The following is a 21,683-nucleotide window of genomic DNA, read 5'->3' as shown; positions in this document are numbered from 1 at the left end:
TCACTGCAAGACGTTCATTGAAATTCTTTCCAATGAATTTCTTGCAACGAGAAATATGTTGAGCAGGACAGAGTGCACAGCTGAATCGATTAACTCTATTGTAATGACCAGTTTGCTGTTTCAAAACTGTGTTATTGATAATTGATGATTTGACCACACCCTGTTGATGGGTTTGTTTCGTAACAGAAAGTACACTGACCGCGTATGGCTCGCATTCAGCATCCACTCTATCCTGTAACCACAGATTCAAGTCATATAAATTTGTTTCTCTTAAACACGCTACATTTTTAACATGTTCATTCCATTTATGTCGTTTCTCGAATGGAAGTCTCCTGGCGACTCTCTGTAATAACTCACAACTTGTGAGTTCGTTAGTGTAATTTAACTGCGCCAGTGTCGTCAAACAATCTTGAATGCTTGTGTAGAAATCTCGGAGTGCGAAAGTACTAGATTGTACAACCGGTCCCGCAGCCACACTGTTGATATAGTGTCTACAAGAACCTTATGCCCGAAGACGCGTTTTAATTCTTGCAGGGCTTGCGCATAGTTGCGACCTGAATACCCGAGACCATAAATAAGTTTCCTCGCCTCACCTTTTGTTTTCGATAACAGAATGTCCATTCGTCGGCTGTCAGTTATACCAACGCGCTGATGGACTTGAACGTGAAACTGTTCAACGAATTTAGGCCAAGCAAATGCTGACCCATCGATTATCGGGAACTCTACTGGTGGCAAATCTCGATCGACGCTCAAACGCTCCAACGCACGTGTGAAATTAGCTTCTCCGCCCGTTTCATCTCTGGGTGCTGTCTCACGGCCAGGAATCAGCTGGTCGATCCAAGCATCGATGGCTTTATCTCGGTTCAGCGGCGGTACGATAGGTTGCTGATACACCCAGCGTTTCGTGTCGTCAGTGCGACTGCCCGGTTGTTCGGCTGGTAATTCTTCGACAGTGGTTTCAGCCATACCCACGTGTTTACGTCGCGTATCAGACTTACACGACCTGACTGAACCCGCGTCGGAATCCATGAGATCTAGAGACCTGATTTTACAGTCTATTTTATCGACGATGTCCAGAACCTTCTCGGAGTACGGTTCGAACCACAACTCAGCATCGAGAACATCCTCGTCGGGCAGAGAGATGATCTGAGTGTGTACCGTTTTCAGACTTTCAAACGATTTTAAAACGGTTTCCTTTCACTAAACTAAGAGCACTCTGGCTCTTGAGAATTTCGACTTTGCTTTGACCCTTTTCAATATTTCGGGTCAACCAACCCGCTAATGACTTCCTAGAATCGAACAGCTTCTCGCGACTCTGGTCTGTGTATTCCATGTTTTCGGTGGACATCATTCGACGGCGTTACTGTTTTCAGGTGACGTCAAGATAGAGCTTTAACTTTTGTCGGAGACTGAGCGACAAAAGGACTAACAACGGACAACGCTTTAACGTCAAACTGTTTAATGACCGGCGGAGCGGTAGCGAAAAACGATAGCGAATTAAAGCTCTTTATCCGGCTAGATTCACATGGTCTAAACTCAAATGAATCGGCACTTTATAGCGGATAAGTTATGAATATGTAAAAAAAAAAATATGTACGATACTTGGCATTTATTGCCAGTTTCAATATTGCGCCATTCTCGCGAGATTTTCAACAACTCGGAAGTAACATGTGGTAAATCAGGACTTGAATTGAACTACTTCCTGCCACCCCTCATTATTGTTCAAAACCAAAGGTTCCGCACTGACTTCAAATTATAATATAATTTTGCTATAATTTTGGAAATGGCCATAATTTTAACTTAAAGTGTATATGATTATTATCTTTCAATTGTGATTGCTAGAATGTTTTTGTAAACGGCCATTAAGGCTTCATGTTTCGTCTGCACTTTACTGCAAATAGTTACGTAACTCCGCAAATTAATATGTTTTTGACCGCTGTACACTCAATCGGGACAGTTTGTGACTGGCTTCACTGCGGCATTATCATTTATTAACATCGCCATATCACATCATCCAGTTATATTGTGCCTTGAAACCCTAACAGCTGAAATAATTGAAATTCATGCACAATTTCTAACATTGAAAATTCAAAAGGTGGCCATGTTTGTTTCTGCTGCTTTGCGTAAATCCCGCGCGGTGGCGAACCGCGTGGAGTGGGGCCAATACGTAAAGATTTGAACTAAAAAACTTTGAACCCTGGATTGATGAGACCAGTATGTTAAGGACTGACTTACCACTTATTCAAATACATGAACCCTGGATTGATGAGAGACCAGGGACCAGTCTCTCAAAGGTTGGTTAAAGTTAACCAGTGGATAAATACCATAGTGACAATGAACTTTTAACTCTCACTATGTCAAATATCAACTGGTTAAGTAACCAACTTTCAAGCAACTGGCTCTTGAATAGTATGTGAAACTGACTGAATGCTCCCAATATGATTGCTCCACATGAACCCTGGATTGATGAGTCCTGTACATGTAAGACTAACTGCTACTTCTGAAAAACCTTGATCACTATCTATAACATCTCTTTTTAAATTTCACGCAGGGAAAAAATGGTAGTTCTGATAATGAAGAGAATGCAGATGCGGACATGGATAACCATGATTCCAGCAATGGTCTATGGCTGCAGCATGTCAATATGATCACGAAGCAGGCATTCGATTGTTTGACGACGGTGGGATCAGTACCATTGCTAGTTTATCAGGCATACCTGTCGTACATTATGACTCTAGTCAAAACGCTCAGTTCCAACGCACCAGAAGCGAAAGCCATACTAACAAAAGTTCCTGACGATATTTTTCATTTTACATGGAAGAAGTTGTCAGGATTTAAAGCCCAGTTACATCTACGTTATATTTCTATAGGTATGTACATTATAGGATTTCGAGGATTACCATGAACACTTATTGATTACTCAGACTACACCGCAATTATGCCGCAAATGAATTTAACTGTTTGAACACTTCTGAAATTGATGTGTGAATTCCGCTATTTTTACTGACTGAAACATGCTTTTAACCACCATATTTACTGGATTAAAAATTTCAGCCTTTTCTGAAAATTGAAAAGTAACCTGTTCAAAATATGTGGTTGTTAAGCCCAAATTTTGCTTATGATTATTCGGTCAATCACAGTGAATTCGAGAATGAATGAACGATTATTTTTGTAGATTCACCTGTTGCTGGTGTACAAAAATATTCCAGTAAAATTGAAGAGGCTCCGATGACTGATGGCTGGTTGTCACTGATGTCATCTAACCCATACATCGTCAATGTTGATCTTGATGATGAATTTCTTTCACTGAAGCGGAAACTGCAATCCGAAATGTCCACTGATGGTCAGCCATTGGTGAAAAAATTCAAGCATACTGATGGTGATACAGAGAAAAATGTGAAAAATAAAACACCATCTTCACGTTACGATTTATGTCCATCTGCTCTGAAGTCCCTAAAGCGTCAAGTTGAAGAAACAATGGCAACCACTGTTAATTGTTGTGACACTGATTTGTTTACATCAGTTGTTAATGGTATCCATGAAAACATGGTAAGATATATGAAGGTTCTAGCTTGCTGCCCTTAGATGTTCACTACTTAAGCATACATTTGTAAGAGTTCAGTAGTCGCTTGACCTCAATTACTCGTAAGACTGAGTGATAGAAACAACAGGGTTCCCGATATGTTAGTGTAACAACTCCTTGATGCGCCGCGGTCATATCTACTGGGATAGACTTTAGTTGTAAAATGTTATAAACTTTATCAGTTCATTTCTAAACTGCCGGGTTTGAAATAGTAAAATCTCATTGATCATAGTTTAAAAAAAGTAATGAACAAGGTAGATATGTGGCCGGCTGTGTCAACTATTAAGCTGAACAATGAGTGGAGAGACAAGGTATCATTTTTTTAGCCTTAGGTCTTGGCTCTGAATCCTGAAAATCTGGACAGAGTTTGTATGGAACTTAGAATACTTTCTCATCTCCCAATACAGCTAGATTTGATTTCAGCTTCAGCAACAAAAATATCAATATGACATATGAGATGCTTGTGATTTAACTAAACCTTATAATTTATTAGGCAGCTTATAATTTATAATGATTATATGTATTTCATTTCCAAATCTATTAGGCCCACTTAAAATGGGTTACGTATTTACCTTCTCTACTTTGTATAAACAACTGTTTGTCATTTAAAATCTAATTACCTTATACTTTTACATCATGCATTTCCTTTTATGTCAAGTATAAGCTGATAGAGCACCTTACTAAACCAATGTATGGTCTATCTAGTATGGTGGATATGATTAACTCCTTCTATTCACTAATTTCTGCTCTGAATCTAACAGTGCCCATAGTAGGCACCTTGTTTTACATATCGCCATAGGTATTGTTTGTTTTAATACCCGGGGATTGCGTTAATTGAGATTGAAGTGAAGCGAACAAGGCCTTCACTACACAAGGCCTCCACGTGCGTGGGAGTGCTAAACATTAGACTGTTGCACACACTAACACACGCTCATTCAGACTACTATATGGTGATGCTGTAACGCTGCTTAGCGCTTGCACGTTTGATATGATAACTGGCTGAATAATCGTTGTAGCAGAAGATTAGCGCTGTGTTTTCTGTTTGATAGAATTTGTAATAAATTGTAATTTCTTGTGACCTGAAAATACTTAGCAGCAAACTACATGTATAGGTCGAGGTCTGAATATTGAAGAAATATTGTGAAAAATATTTTTTTGAAAATATAAAATAGTTTCCCTGCCACGCCTACCTGTACCCTACAATATTTTGGACATAGACCATAAACAGATGTTTATCTTTTGTCTTATTTGACTACAAAATAATTCCTTAAGAAAAATATAATACAATTTAAACTTCTAGAACTTTGAATTAAAAAGATTTTTCAAGCAATGCCCTTACTCCAAACAACCTCTAGCTTTCAAGGTAAGCCACACTTTGCCCATGGGTAATTTATTTGTCTGAAATATTCTTGGGGAATTTAAGAGGGGCTGACCTCAAATTTTAATTTAGTCAAGGTGTTTTTAACCCATTAGCACTCAAGCTGCTGGTATCTGCCCTGCCTATTACTCAAGCCGCCCGAATCCGCCCCGGCACTTTTTTTGTATGCTGCACTAAAACAGTTAAAGTGGGATTCGAACCCAATACCTTTTGATAAATTACTCACATAGTCTTCGAAATACCAAACAGAAATCAACATCCTTCTATTTCAATTTCTCGAGTGTTTCGAGATGACACATCTGAGCGCTCACTTCAAATCCAAGTAGGTTTGGATGAATTTTTGGGGCCAAAAGGGCACGATTTTGGTGGCCCTTTGGGGACCTCATCAGATCATACATCATATGAAAGCCTTGACTATTTACTACAAAATAAAACTTACTTGTAGTGCATGGAAGTAAACAGCAAATGAGCTATTCAGTATGATCGTGATGAAATTTATGATCTTGTTTGTGTTACTGAAACCAAACCACCAGTAACTGGGGGAAGATCACATTGCTTTCTATTTCAAAACAACTGCGATATAAATCATTACTATCTGCGGTTACTATCTGGGAGTTATTGTTAGTTGTTATTCTGAAAGCCTGATACTTGACTTGAACTTGATAGAGTACGTGCACATACATCACCACCCAGCTAGTACTAAGCAACTCGCTGTTATTATTCCTAGCAGGTGCCACCAATCTATACACAAACACGTGTGTAGTGTTGCTAAAGGCAGCCAGTAATATGGAGTGCAGCGCTTGATATGTATGCCATCTACATAGCTTATAAAGAACTTTTGTGTGCTTAGCACATCCCCCGCCCTCTTGAACTGTCTGGGCGTAGCGTGCTTAGCACACCACCCGCATTAAAAGAGTTAAAGGGAGTCATGAGGAGGTTTTGTAAAAATCTTTAAATCTAATTTTTTTTGTGTAAAACATTTACCGTGTGCATCTATAGAAGTCTTGTGAAAAATTTTTTAAATATTATCCAAATTCGAGAAAGCCTGTAGCAATGGCCCTATCAACGGGACGCTTGCGTCTACGTGGTGATATTGATGACATCATTCTGAGAACACATCTCCTGCAGCACACTCTAAGGCGTTATAATACAATGCTCATTTTCGTCGAATATTGCGCTAATTTTACTGTCTTTTGAAATGCCTTGGCTGTGTGTAGCTAGCTATGAACTGTTCCCACAAAGGCAGCGACAAATTTTAGTGGCCAAGACCACAGATTTCGAGGCTTAACATAATGGACAGTAAGAAAACTAAGAGGAAAGTCATCCAGCCTATGTGTCAACTAGCTTTGCGCTTCAGTGAAGGATTCTCCCAAATATGACGGCCCATATAAACTTGGATACACAAAACTTATATTTTCATTATCTGAGAGCCTTTTATTATGCCAAGTAACGCTATATCCGCGAATTCAATATGTAGTTAGAGATACGCCATTTCCACTGCGCATATAGTCCTGGCTTTCCCCAGTGACCCACATCACTATAGTGTGTACAACATACTGGCTGGCTATGTATGTATGCAGCACACATTACACAGGACGGTGCAGGCTTGGCTGGATACTACGCGAACAAGTTTACGATTTCAGGATGATTTTATGGTCCAGTACTGGATAAAACTATCACTGCCCGCAGAAATATCTGCGATATCTCTATCAGTCATCCCCTACTCGTGGTTTTAACAAATAAGATAGAAGACTTTTAAATGATGATGAATGCTCGCTGCTCCACAACGTAGAAATATGCTGTGCTCGATAGTAACAAATTCCGTTGTTCTGAGGCATCTGGTCCAAATTAAATGGAATAATTTCAATTGTCTATTAATAACAACTGTTGGCTTCCTAAACTTCGGGGCCCGGTTACATAGACTGAGTATCAAAGTTATCCCTAGGGGTAAATCCTTAATCTGGGTAACAACCACCATAGTAACCATGAGAAACCATGGTTATAACTGACAAATTTCAAAATGTTCCCAGGGACTATTTTTCTCCACATCTATGAAACCCAGCCCGGATGTTTGATTTGAATCTGATGTACTATTTTGCACTTTAACACGTTTGCTGCCACCTAGCGGTTTAGGGTCTGGTCGCCATTGCCAACGCTAATTTTTGACATTATACAATTGATATGCTGCCAGCACTATTTGTACATTGATAAATTAATACACTGATCTATTTTAGTATAAAAAACCACATGACGAGATAACTCGTCACTGGCAACGTTACAAAATTTAAAAAAAGACCATATCTCTAACGTAACAATACTTGTTGACTATAAAGCCCAACAACGTTACAAAATCATTAAAAAAACGTATCTCGAACGTAACAATACTTGTTGACTATAAAGCGCAACAACGTTACAAAATCATTTAAAACCTAATTACTCGGAATCTCATCTTATCTAGAAAACATGTACTACATGATATATGACAAATTACACAATGAACATAAAAAGACAATTACACAATCAACAAAAACCACAATACTAGACATAAGTGCTCAAATTGTTTAAGAGATCTAAGGTATATATAATATGGAAAAAAAACAGACGGAGGGGTACGTGGTATTTCACAATACATGTGAAACAAGGCATTTGACATTGAAATATTGACCAATCTGCTGGCAAATTTGCCATCTCAATATCACTTTAGAGATGGTCGCAAGCGTATACAAAAGTTTAATAAGCATCAAATCAATCACGACACTATGAAGAGATTCTCATTTTTTTCTTGTCCCCATTGCCAGTGAAAAGTGTGAAAAATCAAATCAAAATCTAAAAGAATAAAGTTTTTATTGTAAAAATGATATAGAATGATTTTAGTCATTATATTCTCTCTAAATATTGGCCGAAAAAGAAGCTTAAATTCAATGCTTTCTGAAGATTTTTTTCTGAAGTGTGCACCAGACTTGAGTTACCCTCATAAATGATATCTTAGTCTCTCCATACTGCCAGACAATTGTTAGCTGGTTTCTCGCCTCTGCTAGGTAATTCATGACGCTATAAAAGGACATTGAATGGATGACAATATAACACGTCACGGCAAACTGCAGTGCACCCACCATGACGATTTATCTCGTCTCGTCACAATTCCAAACGAATCAAAAGTCTCGTTTTAACAGTAAATGAAGAATCCAAAATTAATTTCTTGACCAATAAATCAATAAATAGGTTATAATTAGTGATAGAAAATACTTTTAGCCATATCTCAAAAACCTCTTCATGACCCCTTTAAACATTTCGGTCAGATTCTTTGAGCAGTCAAGGGTTACACAATCGCATCCATCTTGGATAGAAAAAGGTTCTGGAAGACAATATCGAAAGGTTTTGACTTATTGTCTTGATATATGATAAATAATATCACTGTCATTGTATTGATCTACTCACCAGGGGGCGTTAAATAGCTGAATAACTGAGTATTTTCATGTTAAATTGGTACCTAGGCATATTTTGTAACCACAATTAATTGCATTTTGGTAGCTAGTGACATGTTCTTTGAGTGTGGTGAGTTTTGGGGTCATTGCTTTCATAACATGTTCATCTGGTGTGACTAAATATTGATATTTTCTGTTTGTTGAGCATTTCAAACCACTTCCCAAGTGGGTGTGGTGTCCCCTAGTTCTCATCACACTATCGCTAGTGTCTGTTGAAAATCAGGATTGATTGGTCTGCAAAATTTAAGCGGTTGGCTATATTCTAAGATAAGTTTTCACTTTGAAATGCCATGCCACCTTACGCACTTGGCAGGTAGATTTGCATTGTAAATACCACTCCGGAAAAAAAAACTTAACAAAAACTCCAAGATCTTTTCCATACGTTGATCACCACACCAGTGATCATATTTATACGTTGTTTGTCGTAGATTGACACTATGTGAAATATCACTATGCTTATTTGCCGCTGCTGTAGTTATCTAATATTGAATCATTCATCAGCTGGCCTCGGTCTGTGACACTTATATATGCTGGCATGCTCTCTGTGCAACGTTTTGATGTGTACGTTTTTATGATCGGCATCCAGTCGAGATAACCCTTACAGTTGTGCGTTGTTCATGCAAACCTTGTAGGTGAAAAAGTGCCGAAATTTTCGTTTTGGATGAGTTTTGTGTTATGTTATGACATGTTCTATCATTTTGGCTAGGGCCGGATGTAACCAATATTTTGCTGACCAACATTTTTTTAAGCCAGTAGCCTATACATTTTTCGACTCAATATGGCCAGCCATGGATTTATCGAATCAGTGCTATGTCACCAATGACTGTTTCTAATTTCACAATACAGACCATGACATGCGCTTTACCCAGTATCGTGTTGTCGTGTTTTTAACACAAACAATATTTGTGCGGTTTAATGTCCCACTAATTATGTAATCATTAACTGGATTCCTTACAATTCAGAGAATGAAATTAAACTAAGCATACATATCAACAGTTGGCAACTCGTGAAAGTCAGTCCCCAATTAATGACTAGAAAGAAATTTGCACAACTGTACGACAGTCAGAAATCAGAATTTTTTTTTTCAAGTTATATAAGATGTTTATTCTGAATATTGATAGACATTATGATATAGATACCATTGCCAGGGTACAAGTACATTATAGGCAAAAAGATAGAATTAAACATTTACAAATTACAAATTCGGCATAAACCAGACATAAATCTAGATATATTACATGCAGGTTGTGTTTACAAGAAATGGCTAACAGAGCAGATACTGTACATATGTAGAAGTTGGAATTATTGGTAGTTACTGGGAATAAATTTTGAAGGTCAAAAAGAAAGATGTTGCTGTTTACTAAGCAGTTTATCTTATTGGTTTCAGTGAGATTGGAAATGTGATTAGTTATTTTATTGTCAAATGCAGGCGCGGATCCAGACTGTCGCACATGCAGCACGTGCGGTAGTCCCGGTTTTTTAATGCCCTTGAAAAATTTTTTTTTCGGGAAACAATTAAATAAAAGGGCACACAATTTGTGTGCCAAAAAACGATTGCCTTTCTGTACTAGGCCTAAAGCAAAATTTGAATGAAAATCAATTGCGGAAAATCAAAAAAGGCAATCTAAGGCACTTTCCTTTGCTCAAATGGGCACTATTCTAAAAGAGACAGTATTGTTGCTCCATAAGTTTTATCGTAAAAGGTCAAATTTCGCCAAAAATGTAAAAAAAAGGCACAAGCAAATTGAATGTGAAGGCAGATTTAGTGGTATGATACCAATAAATGGGACTCAAACTCTCTCGCTGGGCATTAATACAGGTTAGCTAGTTTATTTTAGCGAAGATTATTATTGGTGTTATTCCATGTGTACATGAGTAAAAAGGAGGGGGGGACGAGCGAATTTTCGCACAAGTGCTGGCTGGTATGGTCAAGGGTCAAGGATTTCTGGTGAAGTTAGGTCGAACGGATTTGTGTGTATTAAAGATAGTAGAAACATAAGTGGGAATATTTTCAGATGAGAATCGGTACATAAATGTTTGAAGTCGTTCTTTCCTATGAATATCGAGTGTTTTCCAGTTGAGACAAGAAATGACTTTGCGTTCGAGCCATGGATACCCCTCAAACGCAAAGGGTTGCTGGGCAGTGGACTCAGTCCAGTTTCGCGAGAGAGTCTTTACTTGCAATGTTATACAAAATATCTCCATAGTCGGGGGCTAATGAAAGTAATGAATAAATCTTATTGAGAAACCAGGATAAATGCTTCAGCGGATTTATTAATTTTTGCACCTTGTCTGCGAGGGACTGCATGATCATTAAATGACAGATTGTCAAAGATGAATCCTAAATGTTTGTGGGTTTTTTACTCAACGTTAGCGCAACAAACTTTTTAGGGCCTTTTTTACTGAAAATCATATCTACGCTTTTCGAAGGTTTAAAAGATAGGCACCAGGTTTGCTACCACTTAAAAATCTTATTTAGATTCAATTGCGGTATAGAGTTGCCAGCGCCTGGGTTATTTGAGTCAATGGAGATGTAAAGAGAGGTAGCTTGAAATCAAAGACAGCTCATTTCCAGTAATACCATAGGATTTTAGCTCGTGGATTAGAAGATAATGAGGAAGAGTGTTGAACACAGCAGAAATATCCAAGAAGACGGAACAAATATATTTGTTCCGATTCAAGTTATCTAATTAATAAGATGTAGTAATAGCCAATAGCTGGTCTGTTGTTTAGTGATCTGCAAGGAAACCAGATTGGTTCGCGTAGATGAGGTCGTTGCTAAATAAATGATGGCGAATATTGTTGTTCACGATTCTTTCAAATACTTTAGATAATGAGGGTAGAAGCGTTATAGAAGGTCAGTACCGGGTTAGATTTACAGCCTGAGCCTTTCTTGTAGATGACAGTTACTGTTCCAAGTTTCTAACACTCAGGGAAAGAGCTTTTATTAATAAGTTTATTAAAATGTCACGCTAGTAGAGGGGATAGACTATCGATGCACAGTTTTAGCATTTTGTTTTTCATTAGGTCATAGCCGCATACTTTGTTGGCATCAAGATTAAGAATAACTTTGCGAACATCAGCTGGATTAATTCGGGGTAAATTTATACTGTGGGGACATCTATTTGGAAAAACCGGCAGCGCAGGGTCGTTATGCACTTGCAAGTGATACTTCGCTTTCAACCAATTAAGGAATAAATGTGCTTTGTCAACTTGACTATGAACCGTAATGTTAGACGCAGGGTCGGTTCGGGGTGGAATAATTGACCAGAATTCATTACCCATAAGTTTCTTTATTAAGAACCAGTAAGTAGTCTCTAACATTAGTCGTGGCGTAATCGAGACGATTTAGCACGTTATTTTGGTAGCTGATCTACGATTTTTGGCTCGCGTTAGTGAGCCTATGTCAACGGTCTGGCCGTTCGATAATCATTCGTATGCTTAATACTCTACGCTCGAAGCTATTTCTAGCACACACAAACGCAATTTCAGTAGCCTGTTATTTCACTATTAATAGGCGAATTGAACGGATTAAGCAAAAATATATTTCGTAATTGTTTTTCTTTATGATGCGCTAAGTTGAAAGCCATGGGTTTCATATTTTTTGAGAAATTTACCAAAAAGTTTCAAAAATTCGATTTATTTGAGGACATTGACTGCAGCATGTTGACTGTCCAAAATAGCACATGTGAAAATTCAATGCTATTTGTGTCGGAAGAACTTTACATCGCCAAGATCCGACGCTTGGTTCGGTGGTTATGGGCTTTCAAAGAGTGAAGATGTAAGCTACTTAAAGCAATCCTATCGTGAAATTTTTAAAAATCATGTCAGTCGATAAACTTTGTTTCGTCAGTTACCGGCACATGCCTCAAATTTGAAGATATTTGGAGCTTCTTCCCTGATTGGTCCGTATTATAATAGAATGATGAGCATACACAATAATACCACGTTTTTTACAGGTATAATCAATTATATCATAACCTAGGATGTCATTGCTAATATCACCTACTTCACATAGGGCGCAAACAGAAACCTCATTCACGAATTCAAAACGTGTTCCATTGTCAGCTGTAAGGCTATTTATGTTGTTGAACAGTACATTAAACAGTTTGGCTGGACCAAGGTTGAGTTGAATATCATTAATAGGTTTATGTTTTTAAAAAGAAAATTAAATTGGATGAGCCTGGGACAAACACTAGCATTAGTAACCCATAGCAACTAAAAAGAATTTTCTTGGGCTGAAACGGAAAGAACACGTTCGATTTAGAAATAAATTAAGAGAAGGGTTACCATGACATTAAAAGAGAATCAACTAAGACTCACTGCAAAAATAATAATTTCAGTTAAGCCAGTATGAGACATCCCAGCCACTGGTTATATGGTTTTACCGACTGCAGCAATGATTAGCAGAAGGACCAGCATTGAATAAGGTTTTAGACATAACCATGTAGTATCAGGGGATTCTATAGGAACTTTATTAATTGCGAGGGGGGTACTTATTATGGAGTTACCAGCACACACCCGGTGCTGTAGATAGCAAACAGGCATTTCAACCAATGCCCGACCTCCACGAACTTGTGCTATAACATAGGTTAATAGGTTTTTATATATATGGAAAAGCAAAAATAAAGATTGGCAGTCATAAACAATATGCACGTATTATAAATAATTAAATCACTTGAAAAAACCATGGCACTCTGATTATTACTAGAGATAAAAAATAGAAATATAGCTGCATAGCAGCGATAACTGGTTTTCTGTACAGTCTTGAATCCTGTTCAACGGTGGATTTCGACAAAGCATTTGATAAGGTTCAACATCAGCCATTACTAAACAGGCTATTAGAAAACGGTATCAATGATAGGTCGCTCAAATGGCTCAGCAGTTATCTCTGAACGAAAACTTGTAGCCGAAATCAACGGAATCTTGGAATAAGTCGGTCTAAGTAGTGGAGTCACGCAAAGTAGTATCCTAAGTCGTCTTCTGTTTAATGTCCTGACGTACACAGTAATCCAAAACCAGACCGAGTAAATTTCCAAAACGACCTTAACACGCCGTTCGACCAAAAAACTTAATGTTCCGACAAGAAAATCTTGTTCGAATGAAAACAATTCTTTTTGATCGAACAATACGCTTTTTGTTTGAACCAAAACTTTTCTTCATTCTGACAAAAATGTGTTCAAATAAAAAGCTATGTTATTGTTGAAATGAAAACTTTTAGTCCCGGCAAAGAAATTTGGTTGAGCGAAAACAACTTTTTTGGAACGAATGTTTGAATGAAAACAATTCTGTTCGATTGAACGAAATACTTAATACTTTTGGTTCGAAGAAAAAACTTTTTACAATATACTTGTTCGAACGAAAAACTTAATGTATTTGACAAGAAAATTCTGTTCAAATAAAAACGATTCTGTTCGATTGAATGATTGTTCGAACGAATAACCTTTCGTTTGGACAAAAAAAGGTTGTTCAACTTTGTTCTAATGATTTTTTCAAATTGGTTCGATCGAACAGAATATTATTGATTCAAACGAAATGAATTTTGTTCCGACGAAAGGATTTTCAAGCGAAAGGTCTCAGGAACGAAAAAAAGATATTTCTGGGGCTCCGCAGTAACTTAAAGCCGGACGTAGGTCGGCCTTGCGACGCGATGCGATCCTCACGTTGCATCGCAAATTTCGCTGCAAGTCAGTTGCGATACGATTGTCAGCGACTGTGTCCGACTAGTTTCTGCCAGTCGCAAGAGCGTGTAGGTCGGTTGTGACAGCTGTGTCGCGTCGCAGAAAGTAGAACACGTGCGACTCCTTGTGACTGGCATTGCTGACAGTCGCAACCTCGCAAGGGAGCGTAGGTCGATGAGTCGTTGCGACACAAGCGTTGCTGGCGGTCGCAGTGAATGGCGTTGCAGTGAGTCACAAGCCGTCGCAAAGCCGACCTACGTCCGGCTTAAGTCATTAGCTATTAATGAAATACCTGTTCCATTTATGATGAAAAAACTCAAATGAAAAGTCTGGCTTATAAAGCCGTCTGCTCAGACGAAATTTTCAAAAAAAACTCTTCATTTTTGCCAATGAAATTGATAATTGTGATTGATCGTTGCAAGTCAGAACCAGTTAATCACTAATTAACATGCATTTTAATAAATCTGATTCCTCCTTTACAGTGAACTTAGCTTTAACCTAGTAGAGGCTACTAGCCTATGTAGGCCTATGTATATGCGAAGGCCTAACATCCGGACAGATTGGAAGTAGGCCTATTCATTAACAACCCTCCTAAATATCGTAAAATTTGTTTTGAAGTTCAATCCAATGAGTCCGTTAATAAACGCAACAATTATACTGTGTTTGTTTGAGACAGTAAAGGTCAGTTCTGGTAGGCCTAAGCCTTAAGGTCGCGTAAAACTCGATAAAATCTTCAAGCGACACAGCGAACGATCTCCTTTCCTCCACAGCGAATGCTTACTTCGAATGTCAAGTGTGAGTCCAGCATACGGATAGGAGTGTGTTATATACTTGTATTTAGTAAATACCTTGTGCATTTGACAATGATCGGTATGTACTGTAGGAAATATAGAGTATTGATGGTATTGATATAGAGGTTGAAGCCCGCGGCCGAATAAAGTAATATATTCTTTTATTTTGATACCTCGTCGACATAACAGCTTTTCTCCGCTATATCTCTTCGGCGTGTTTAGTTTAGGCCTACGATTCCCCGGTACACTAAAGAATTATCGAGGTAAATACACGGTTAATTCGGTAAAGAAAAATAGGTATTGTTAAACTAACTCCTTGAAACCCGCAGCCAAATCACTGGTAGTAATAAATTAATTTGTACTCGATTTGATTCTCATGATGAGGAGAAACTCGCAGCTGATCCCCAGAACGACGATGTAGTAACACACGTCGATTCGTCGATGTTTACGCAGGATCGACAGTGCTTTTAAAATCTAAAGTAGTAAATTTCCAGTGTATGGGTAATATGATTTGATGAGGAAAATGGGCTATTGTTAAAATCACTGTTTGAAGACCGCGGCTGAATGTGAAGTCTGCGGCAATAAATTAGTTCATTTATACTTGAATTGATAATCGAAGTGACAATCAGCCTGAGGGTTGATTTCGGGATGACGACTCGAAAAACATGTCGAATTTTCGATGTTTACGACCCGACAGTGCTTTTGTAACGATGATTCGTGAAAAAACACGCGGAGTATTTGTAGATCTCAGTAAGCCGAACGATATCATACGGATTGTATCGACAACAGCGGCAAGGTAACAAAGCCTTAGTTCTTTTAGTGAAAATAGTGTGACATAAAATGATAATAATAAGAAACACGCGAATCTCAATAGGGTTTTCTGTGATGTAACAGAAAACCCTAAAAACGAAATGTGGTTGCAGTTTTACACATGACCACATGGATGATAGGTAGCCAGGTTCCAGGTAATGTTCAGTGTAGACACAAATGTAACATATATGTACAGGTAGATTATTGGCAGGATTATAAGTAAATATTTTAATTAAACATACTGAGGTTATTCTAAGGTATGAGATTACAGATCTAAACTGCCACAATTTCCAGATGAGAGACTATTTTGGAAGTGGTTTATACAGTTCAATAAGTTCATTTACCATCTAGACCTATTCCAATGACACGGCCATTTGTGGTACATACTTTCTCGTATCATTTTGAGTTAATAGATTCACTGACAAGGGCGACAATCTCTGGGCAGAGGTCTTCTCATATAATAGTTTTAGTGCCCTTGAGCGCAGAGCATTTTCTAATGATGCAATCACGAACACCACGATTCAAAAAACGAACGATTATCCCATCTGGTATCTTTTGGCCCATATCATCAAGTATTGGCTCGCGATGTCGCACGCGATGAGCTACTTCGATGTCGACGGGGGATATCTTGTCACTTAATTTATCATTTATTAATTTCACAAATAAATCACAGTTCTCAGTGTCGGCTTCTGGAATACCAAATATTCTTAAGTTTTGATAGCGAGAATATTGGTTATTTTTTATCGCGGCCTTACAGGCTTCATTAAGCTGACCACGCATTTCAGACATTTCTCGCTTAACCCTTTCAGTGCTGACTAATTAATACCCTATAGTGCTGGAGAAAATTTGAAAATTCTAAAAAATTCCACCCTAGTGTGTTGAACAATGGGAATTCCACTAAAGTGCGTCTACACCGCAGTGCGGTGTATCGTTAGTTACTAGTATTTCACTATGTTTGACACTTGCTGCCATTTTTCGATAGAGATAATTACTAATTACATCAATACACCGCAGTGCGGTGTACTAGCAAAATCCATCACTGATTTATACACCGCACTGCGGTGTAGACGCACTGAAAGGGTTAAGAGCGTTAATATCCTTGTTGTGGATTTCTTTGAAGTCTCCAATTTTCTTATACCGTTCTGTATTGCCAGTCTTTAAGTCGTAAAGGCGTTCCTCGGTGCGATGAACGATAGTGTCAACTATGTCTTTCTTCATATGGGTAAGCAAGTCAATTTTGGAACTCATTTCATCTAATTTAGTGAATAACCGCTTCATCCCCTCTTCCAACGAAATTCCATCGTAGGTACTACTGCTGGGTCTTACCTTTTCGTTTTTGCCTTTTTTGCAGTGGTTCTTTTTGAGATTAATTTATAACGTCCTCAGAACTAGTCTCGGAATTAATCTCAGAATTAGTCTCCATAAAAGTTTCTGTAAGAGTCGAAACATCATTGAATGCATCATTAGGTGTATCTGTAATGGGGTTACCATAGTTTTCGGCACTTTTATCACCACTTTTCACGGTTAACTTGACCCGTTCGTAGCACTAGACATACTGTCAAACATGTCCTTTAAGCTGGATTGAGTTGACATAGCACCAAATTACCACATTTACCACAGCGCTATAGAATCTGAAGCGTCAAAGTGAGTGAGTAGAATGTATGGTCACTTCAAATGAATGATATTCTGATATCCCGAGATTGTAATTCTAATTCCGAAATTCCGAAAATCAATCTTTCAAATCTTAATAGACAGTATCGATACAAATAGAAACCATTGTGTCCATTGATAGAAGTGTCTCTCACAAATCTATCATCCAATAATCAGGCCTCCAACATCACAAACAACTGAACAAACCTGAAATTTCAGGAGCTCCTACAAAGCATGACATGCACCGTCGGCCTTGTTTTTCCAACCAGTGAATTTTTCACTAACAATGAAATCTCCTCATGCATCCACTCATTACATGTCAATTTTAAACTCTTCGACCATATGGACCTTATGTTTGTGTTAAAGCATACGAAGATCGATGAGTACGCAGGTCAAGTGATAAGTAATTGTGTAAGCCACTGATCATGCTCTTACAGATAAACTGAACTTTATAAATGTCACTTTGGTATTGAGCCATTTCGATTAAAAGAATACACATTTTGGGATCTCAGGAAGTGGGGGGAGGTCAGCTGGAATGGCGGATGTCCGTCCTAATACAGTCAACCCCCGATTAACTGCCAACATCAGTGCAGAACGATTTTGGTGGTATAGGGAGTGTGGCGGTATATCGGGGTTATTTTACTATGTGTTTGTATTGAGATGTACATTGAGAAAACTTGGCGGTAGGCGGGGGTGGTGGTAAATGGGAGGTTGGTATAACAGGAGTTTACTGTAGTTAAATTTTAGTATTGTCCGATTGTTGAACAATTCAGATCCAAGTGGGCATGGTGTCCCTGGACCCCTAGTTTTCCAGTTTTTTCTACTGACGTTTGAATGTTACTTTTAATGTTGATTAGAGGGAGTCTGGAATACTACAATCCACACCTTAAATTTCTTGCCTTTACCTCGTATAGAATAGTTCAAATTGATATTTCCAGAGCTCCAAAGACCTGAATCGTGATCATCTGATAGTTATTACAGCTATCGATGATTGGAGATGTCTGTTGAAATTTCTGTCTCCCAGCACTGATAATTCATTGGACAAGAAAACTGCTTTGACTTACTTATCTCGTGAGGTAAGATATGCCTTGGGGCCAGTTCAGCTTCTAGATTTACCCCGGAAAGGAGATGATTGATTTAAAAAATTGTCAGTGCTTTAGAGGTTGCAGTATCTGATGGATTCCTTAATGCAGGATGTTTGCCCTGTGGGAGGGAATACTTTCACTGATTAATAAATGTTTCTTGAGGTCACAGTCCCAACTGTTTTGAAAACATCCTAAGGTATGCTCCACTGCGAGGTATGCTCGCGACATCGATGAGTTAAGCATGTGTTAAACAGTAATTTGCCGCTTATTTCAGGTTCTTGTTAGATACCAACATATTTTACAATTTGCGATGAATTGCGCAAATCCAGGAATCGTGGAACATACAATAATATCTATTCTGCAGTCTGAAGTGAACATGTTAACTTTAGAGGTAAAAGCACTACATATCAAGATTGGATCTAGAGGGTCCAGGTTGCTCTCTCACTGCAAGTGTCTTTATGTTTTAAGATAGATGCACAAATTTTACACTTCCTATTTTCTAACATTGACGGAGTCACCCCCAGATAGCAGTGGCCTAAATGCTTAGTATTTCTGTTCTCTTCTGGTTAAATCTGTCTTAGAAATCATTTTATGTAGTTTCCTTTTACAACATTGCATCACTTTAAATTACCTCTAATTTCAGGTGTTTTTACCCGTAAATGCTGTACATCTATGCTTGAACAGCATCCACCATACTCCGCTCTGTGAGGATGTCACCCTTCACATTGCCGTCAAATGTATTCCAGCTGTGTACAACATCTTGAATTTGTTACTCAATAATAATGTTTCGATCGTCATGGAAATGAAGCCAGCATTCCTGGGCTGTTGTAGAAATATCCTTTTCAAAAAGTCATTAAGTGATGCAGCAATTTTTGATATGTCGTTGATGTTTCAACTTTTTCTTAACCGTATTACAGTTGTTAAATTCAGTGATTTACCATGGTAACCAGGCAACAATACAAGCATCAGAAGTGGATGAAATGGTAAATTGTGCTCATCTTGTTGGAAAGTAAGTTACAAACTGTATATTCTGGCCAATAAGCTCAGGGCATTTTTTTAGCCTAAAATACATGACCAATAAGCCGAGGCCCTTTATCGGAGAATTCAATTCACTGATTTGCAAATTAGCTTGTTTTAATTGAATTAATGTAAAAGGCTAACAAGCACTAGCACAGTAGGTGCGTGCCAATGTACGAGTGCTGTTGCTGTCTGACTGTGCTGTATGGACTTGCTCAGGTGATTACAATAACAGCCGTATGTTGTAACTATGTTGTATACTCAGACATGCAGCCCTACTGCTGACGCATGGATATACAAATGTAAATGTATTAGATTGCCACTGTGAGGTGATGAAACAATCGAAGTAACTAAGTCATCATTATCAATGTCGTTGCCTGGGGGCAGTTGATGCAGTATGGCTCTCACAGTGTTGCCGGCCACAATCTCCTGTCCTGGCCCCTTAGGAGGGTGGGTACATCGAAGTTACACCATTCTTTGATATCATCTACCCCTGACCGACTGTTTTGGCCTTCTCTTCGTTTTCCATTGATGGAGCCATGCAAAATGGTTTTTGCCCATATCTGTGGCTCTTCTTATGTGGTCAAACCTAGTGAGCTTCCATTTCTAAATCAAGTCAAGGAAGTTGTGTCGGGTTCCACTATCTACTTGACTGTTGTGTTTGGAGTGTGACTGGTTCAGTGGATGTTAAGGATACGTCTTTCAAAGGCAGTGATCCATTCTGACAGCTCAATGTTAGGATCCATGACTTGGATGCATAAAGCAGAACTGTGAGCAGAGGTGGATTTTTGTCTTTGACGTTATGTTGCGATCTCGCCAAATTGATTTTAATCTGCGGAGGGCAGCTGTTGACTTAGCAATTCTCGCATTGACTTCCGACTCAGAGCTTCCCTCCTCAGAATTTATTGCACCATGGTAGATACTTGTGACTTGTTCCAGCTCGTCTCTCTTCATATAGGTATGTATGGGATGTGTTTGGTCCGATACCAAGGACCTAATTTTGCTGATGCTGATTTCCTTGCCATACCTAGTACTTGTTGAGTCAAGGGATGAGATCTGTCTGTTCTGGTCAACTTCGGAACTATTTAATAGATGAATATCAGACAACTCCTCCAACTTTAATCGGGGAGCTTTGCTCAATTAGTGCTTCCTGTATGAAAATGTTACAGAGTGTGGGTGACAGTAGACTACCCTGTCATACTCCGACAGATTTTAGGAAACAAGAGCTTAGTCCATTCCCAAGCTGGACTGTGCTTTTGGATGCTTTGCAGAGGGCTTGTATTAGATTAATGATTAGTTAATGATGCCTCTGTTTATATTGAACTTCCTCATTACTGCCCAGAGACCTTCATGCCATACATGATTGAAGCATTTTTTACCCCTCGGCCCTAATGCTTGTATAATATTTGTCCCAGCTGCCGGATAAGACAAGAGTATGCAACATACCTTAGTATCTTATAATCGATTCTGGAAACTATTTCATCCACTAAAGCAGGGTCTATGTTGGTTTAACGACAACACATTGCCTTGCATTGATCAAGCGACCTGATACCCCTTCCAACTGCCAGCAATGTATTGGACTAAGAGCGATGCTCCTTCATAGTGTTTCAACAGGGAGTGCTATGCTACAGGATTAATGGTATAAATGATCACTCAGGGTTCATAGCGATCCTGGAAAGTGCTTAATAGTGCTTGAATCACAAAATGCGTTTTCAAGGCCTTGAAAATGCTTGAATTTTCAAAATTTCAGTAAAAATCATTGGAAGTCCTTGAATTTTTAATGTTGTCCAAATTTTGTCAATTAGTTTGTTGTATTGACTTCAATACGCCCGCGCACTGCCAACCACGTGTGAGAGTGCTGTGACTCTGTACTGTCAGCGTGCTATAGACACTTATACACTGCTGACTTGTGTATATATACAGTACAAATGTATTAGGCACGTGGCTCACTGCTGACAATGCGTATACAAATCTATTAGTAGACACGTGGCGGCACTACCGCTATCGCGCGCCGCGTATATACAAATGCCGTTGTGATGAAATAAACAAACAAAATACTTCAAAATAATTCTAAATAGATTATTGGTAGTAAATAATGACCTCAAATTAATATAAAGACTGTTTTTTGATTTTGACGATCTTTGGAGCATTAACTATCAAAAAGTGATTTTTTATGTCAGAGTATCCCGAGCTGATCATGATT

General features: G+C 38.5%; 1 protein-coding gene across 3 annotated transcripts in view; it reads left to right on the top strand.

Moving 5' to 3' along the window:
• Nucleotides 1-21,683, top strand: part of LOC141911072 (unhealthy ribosome biogenesis protein 2 homolog) — a 129,813-nt gene that overhangs the window by 101,585 nt on the left and 6,545 nt on the right. For all 3 annotated transcript variants that reach the window (XM_074802035.1, XM_074802036.1, XM_074802034.1), the window contains 6 exons: nucleotides 2,552-2,870; nucleotides 3,176-3,549; nucleotides 18,317-18,454; nucleotides 18,738-18,854; nucleotides 19,107-19,297; nucleotides 19,380-19,472. In XM_074802035.1, the coding sequence (XP_074658136.1) occupies nucleotides 2,552-2,870; nucleotides 3,176-3,549; nucleotides 18,317-18,454; nucleotides 18,738-18,854; nucleotides 19,107-19,297; nucleotides 19,380-19,472 (1,232 nt within the window). The remainder of the gene's footprint in view (nucleotides 1-2,551; nucleotides 2,871-3,175; nucleotides 3,550-18,316; nucleotides 18,455-18,737; nucleotides 18,855-19,106; nucleotides 19,298-19,379; nucleotides 19,473-21,683) is intronic.

Source organism: Tubulanus polymorphus, chromosome 9 (assembly GCF_964204645.1).
Source record: "Tubulanus polymorphus chromosome 9, tnTubPoly1.2, whole genome shotgun sequence".
In the NCBI taxonomy this organism is placed as follows: Eukaryota; Metazoa; Nemertea; class Palaeonemertea; order Tubulaniformes; family Tubulanidae; genus Tubulanus; species Tubulanus polymorphus.
This window is presented reverse-complemented; position numbering and strand designations above follow the sequence as displayed.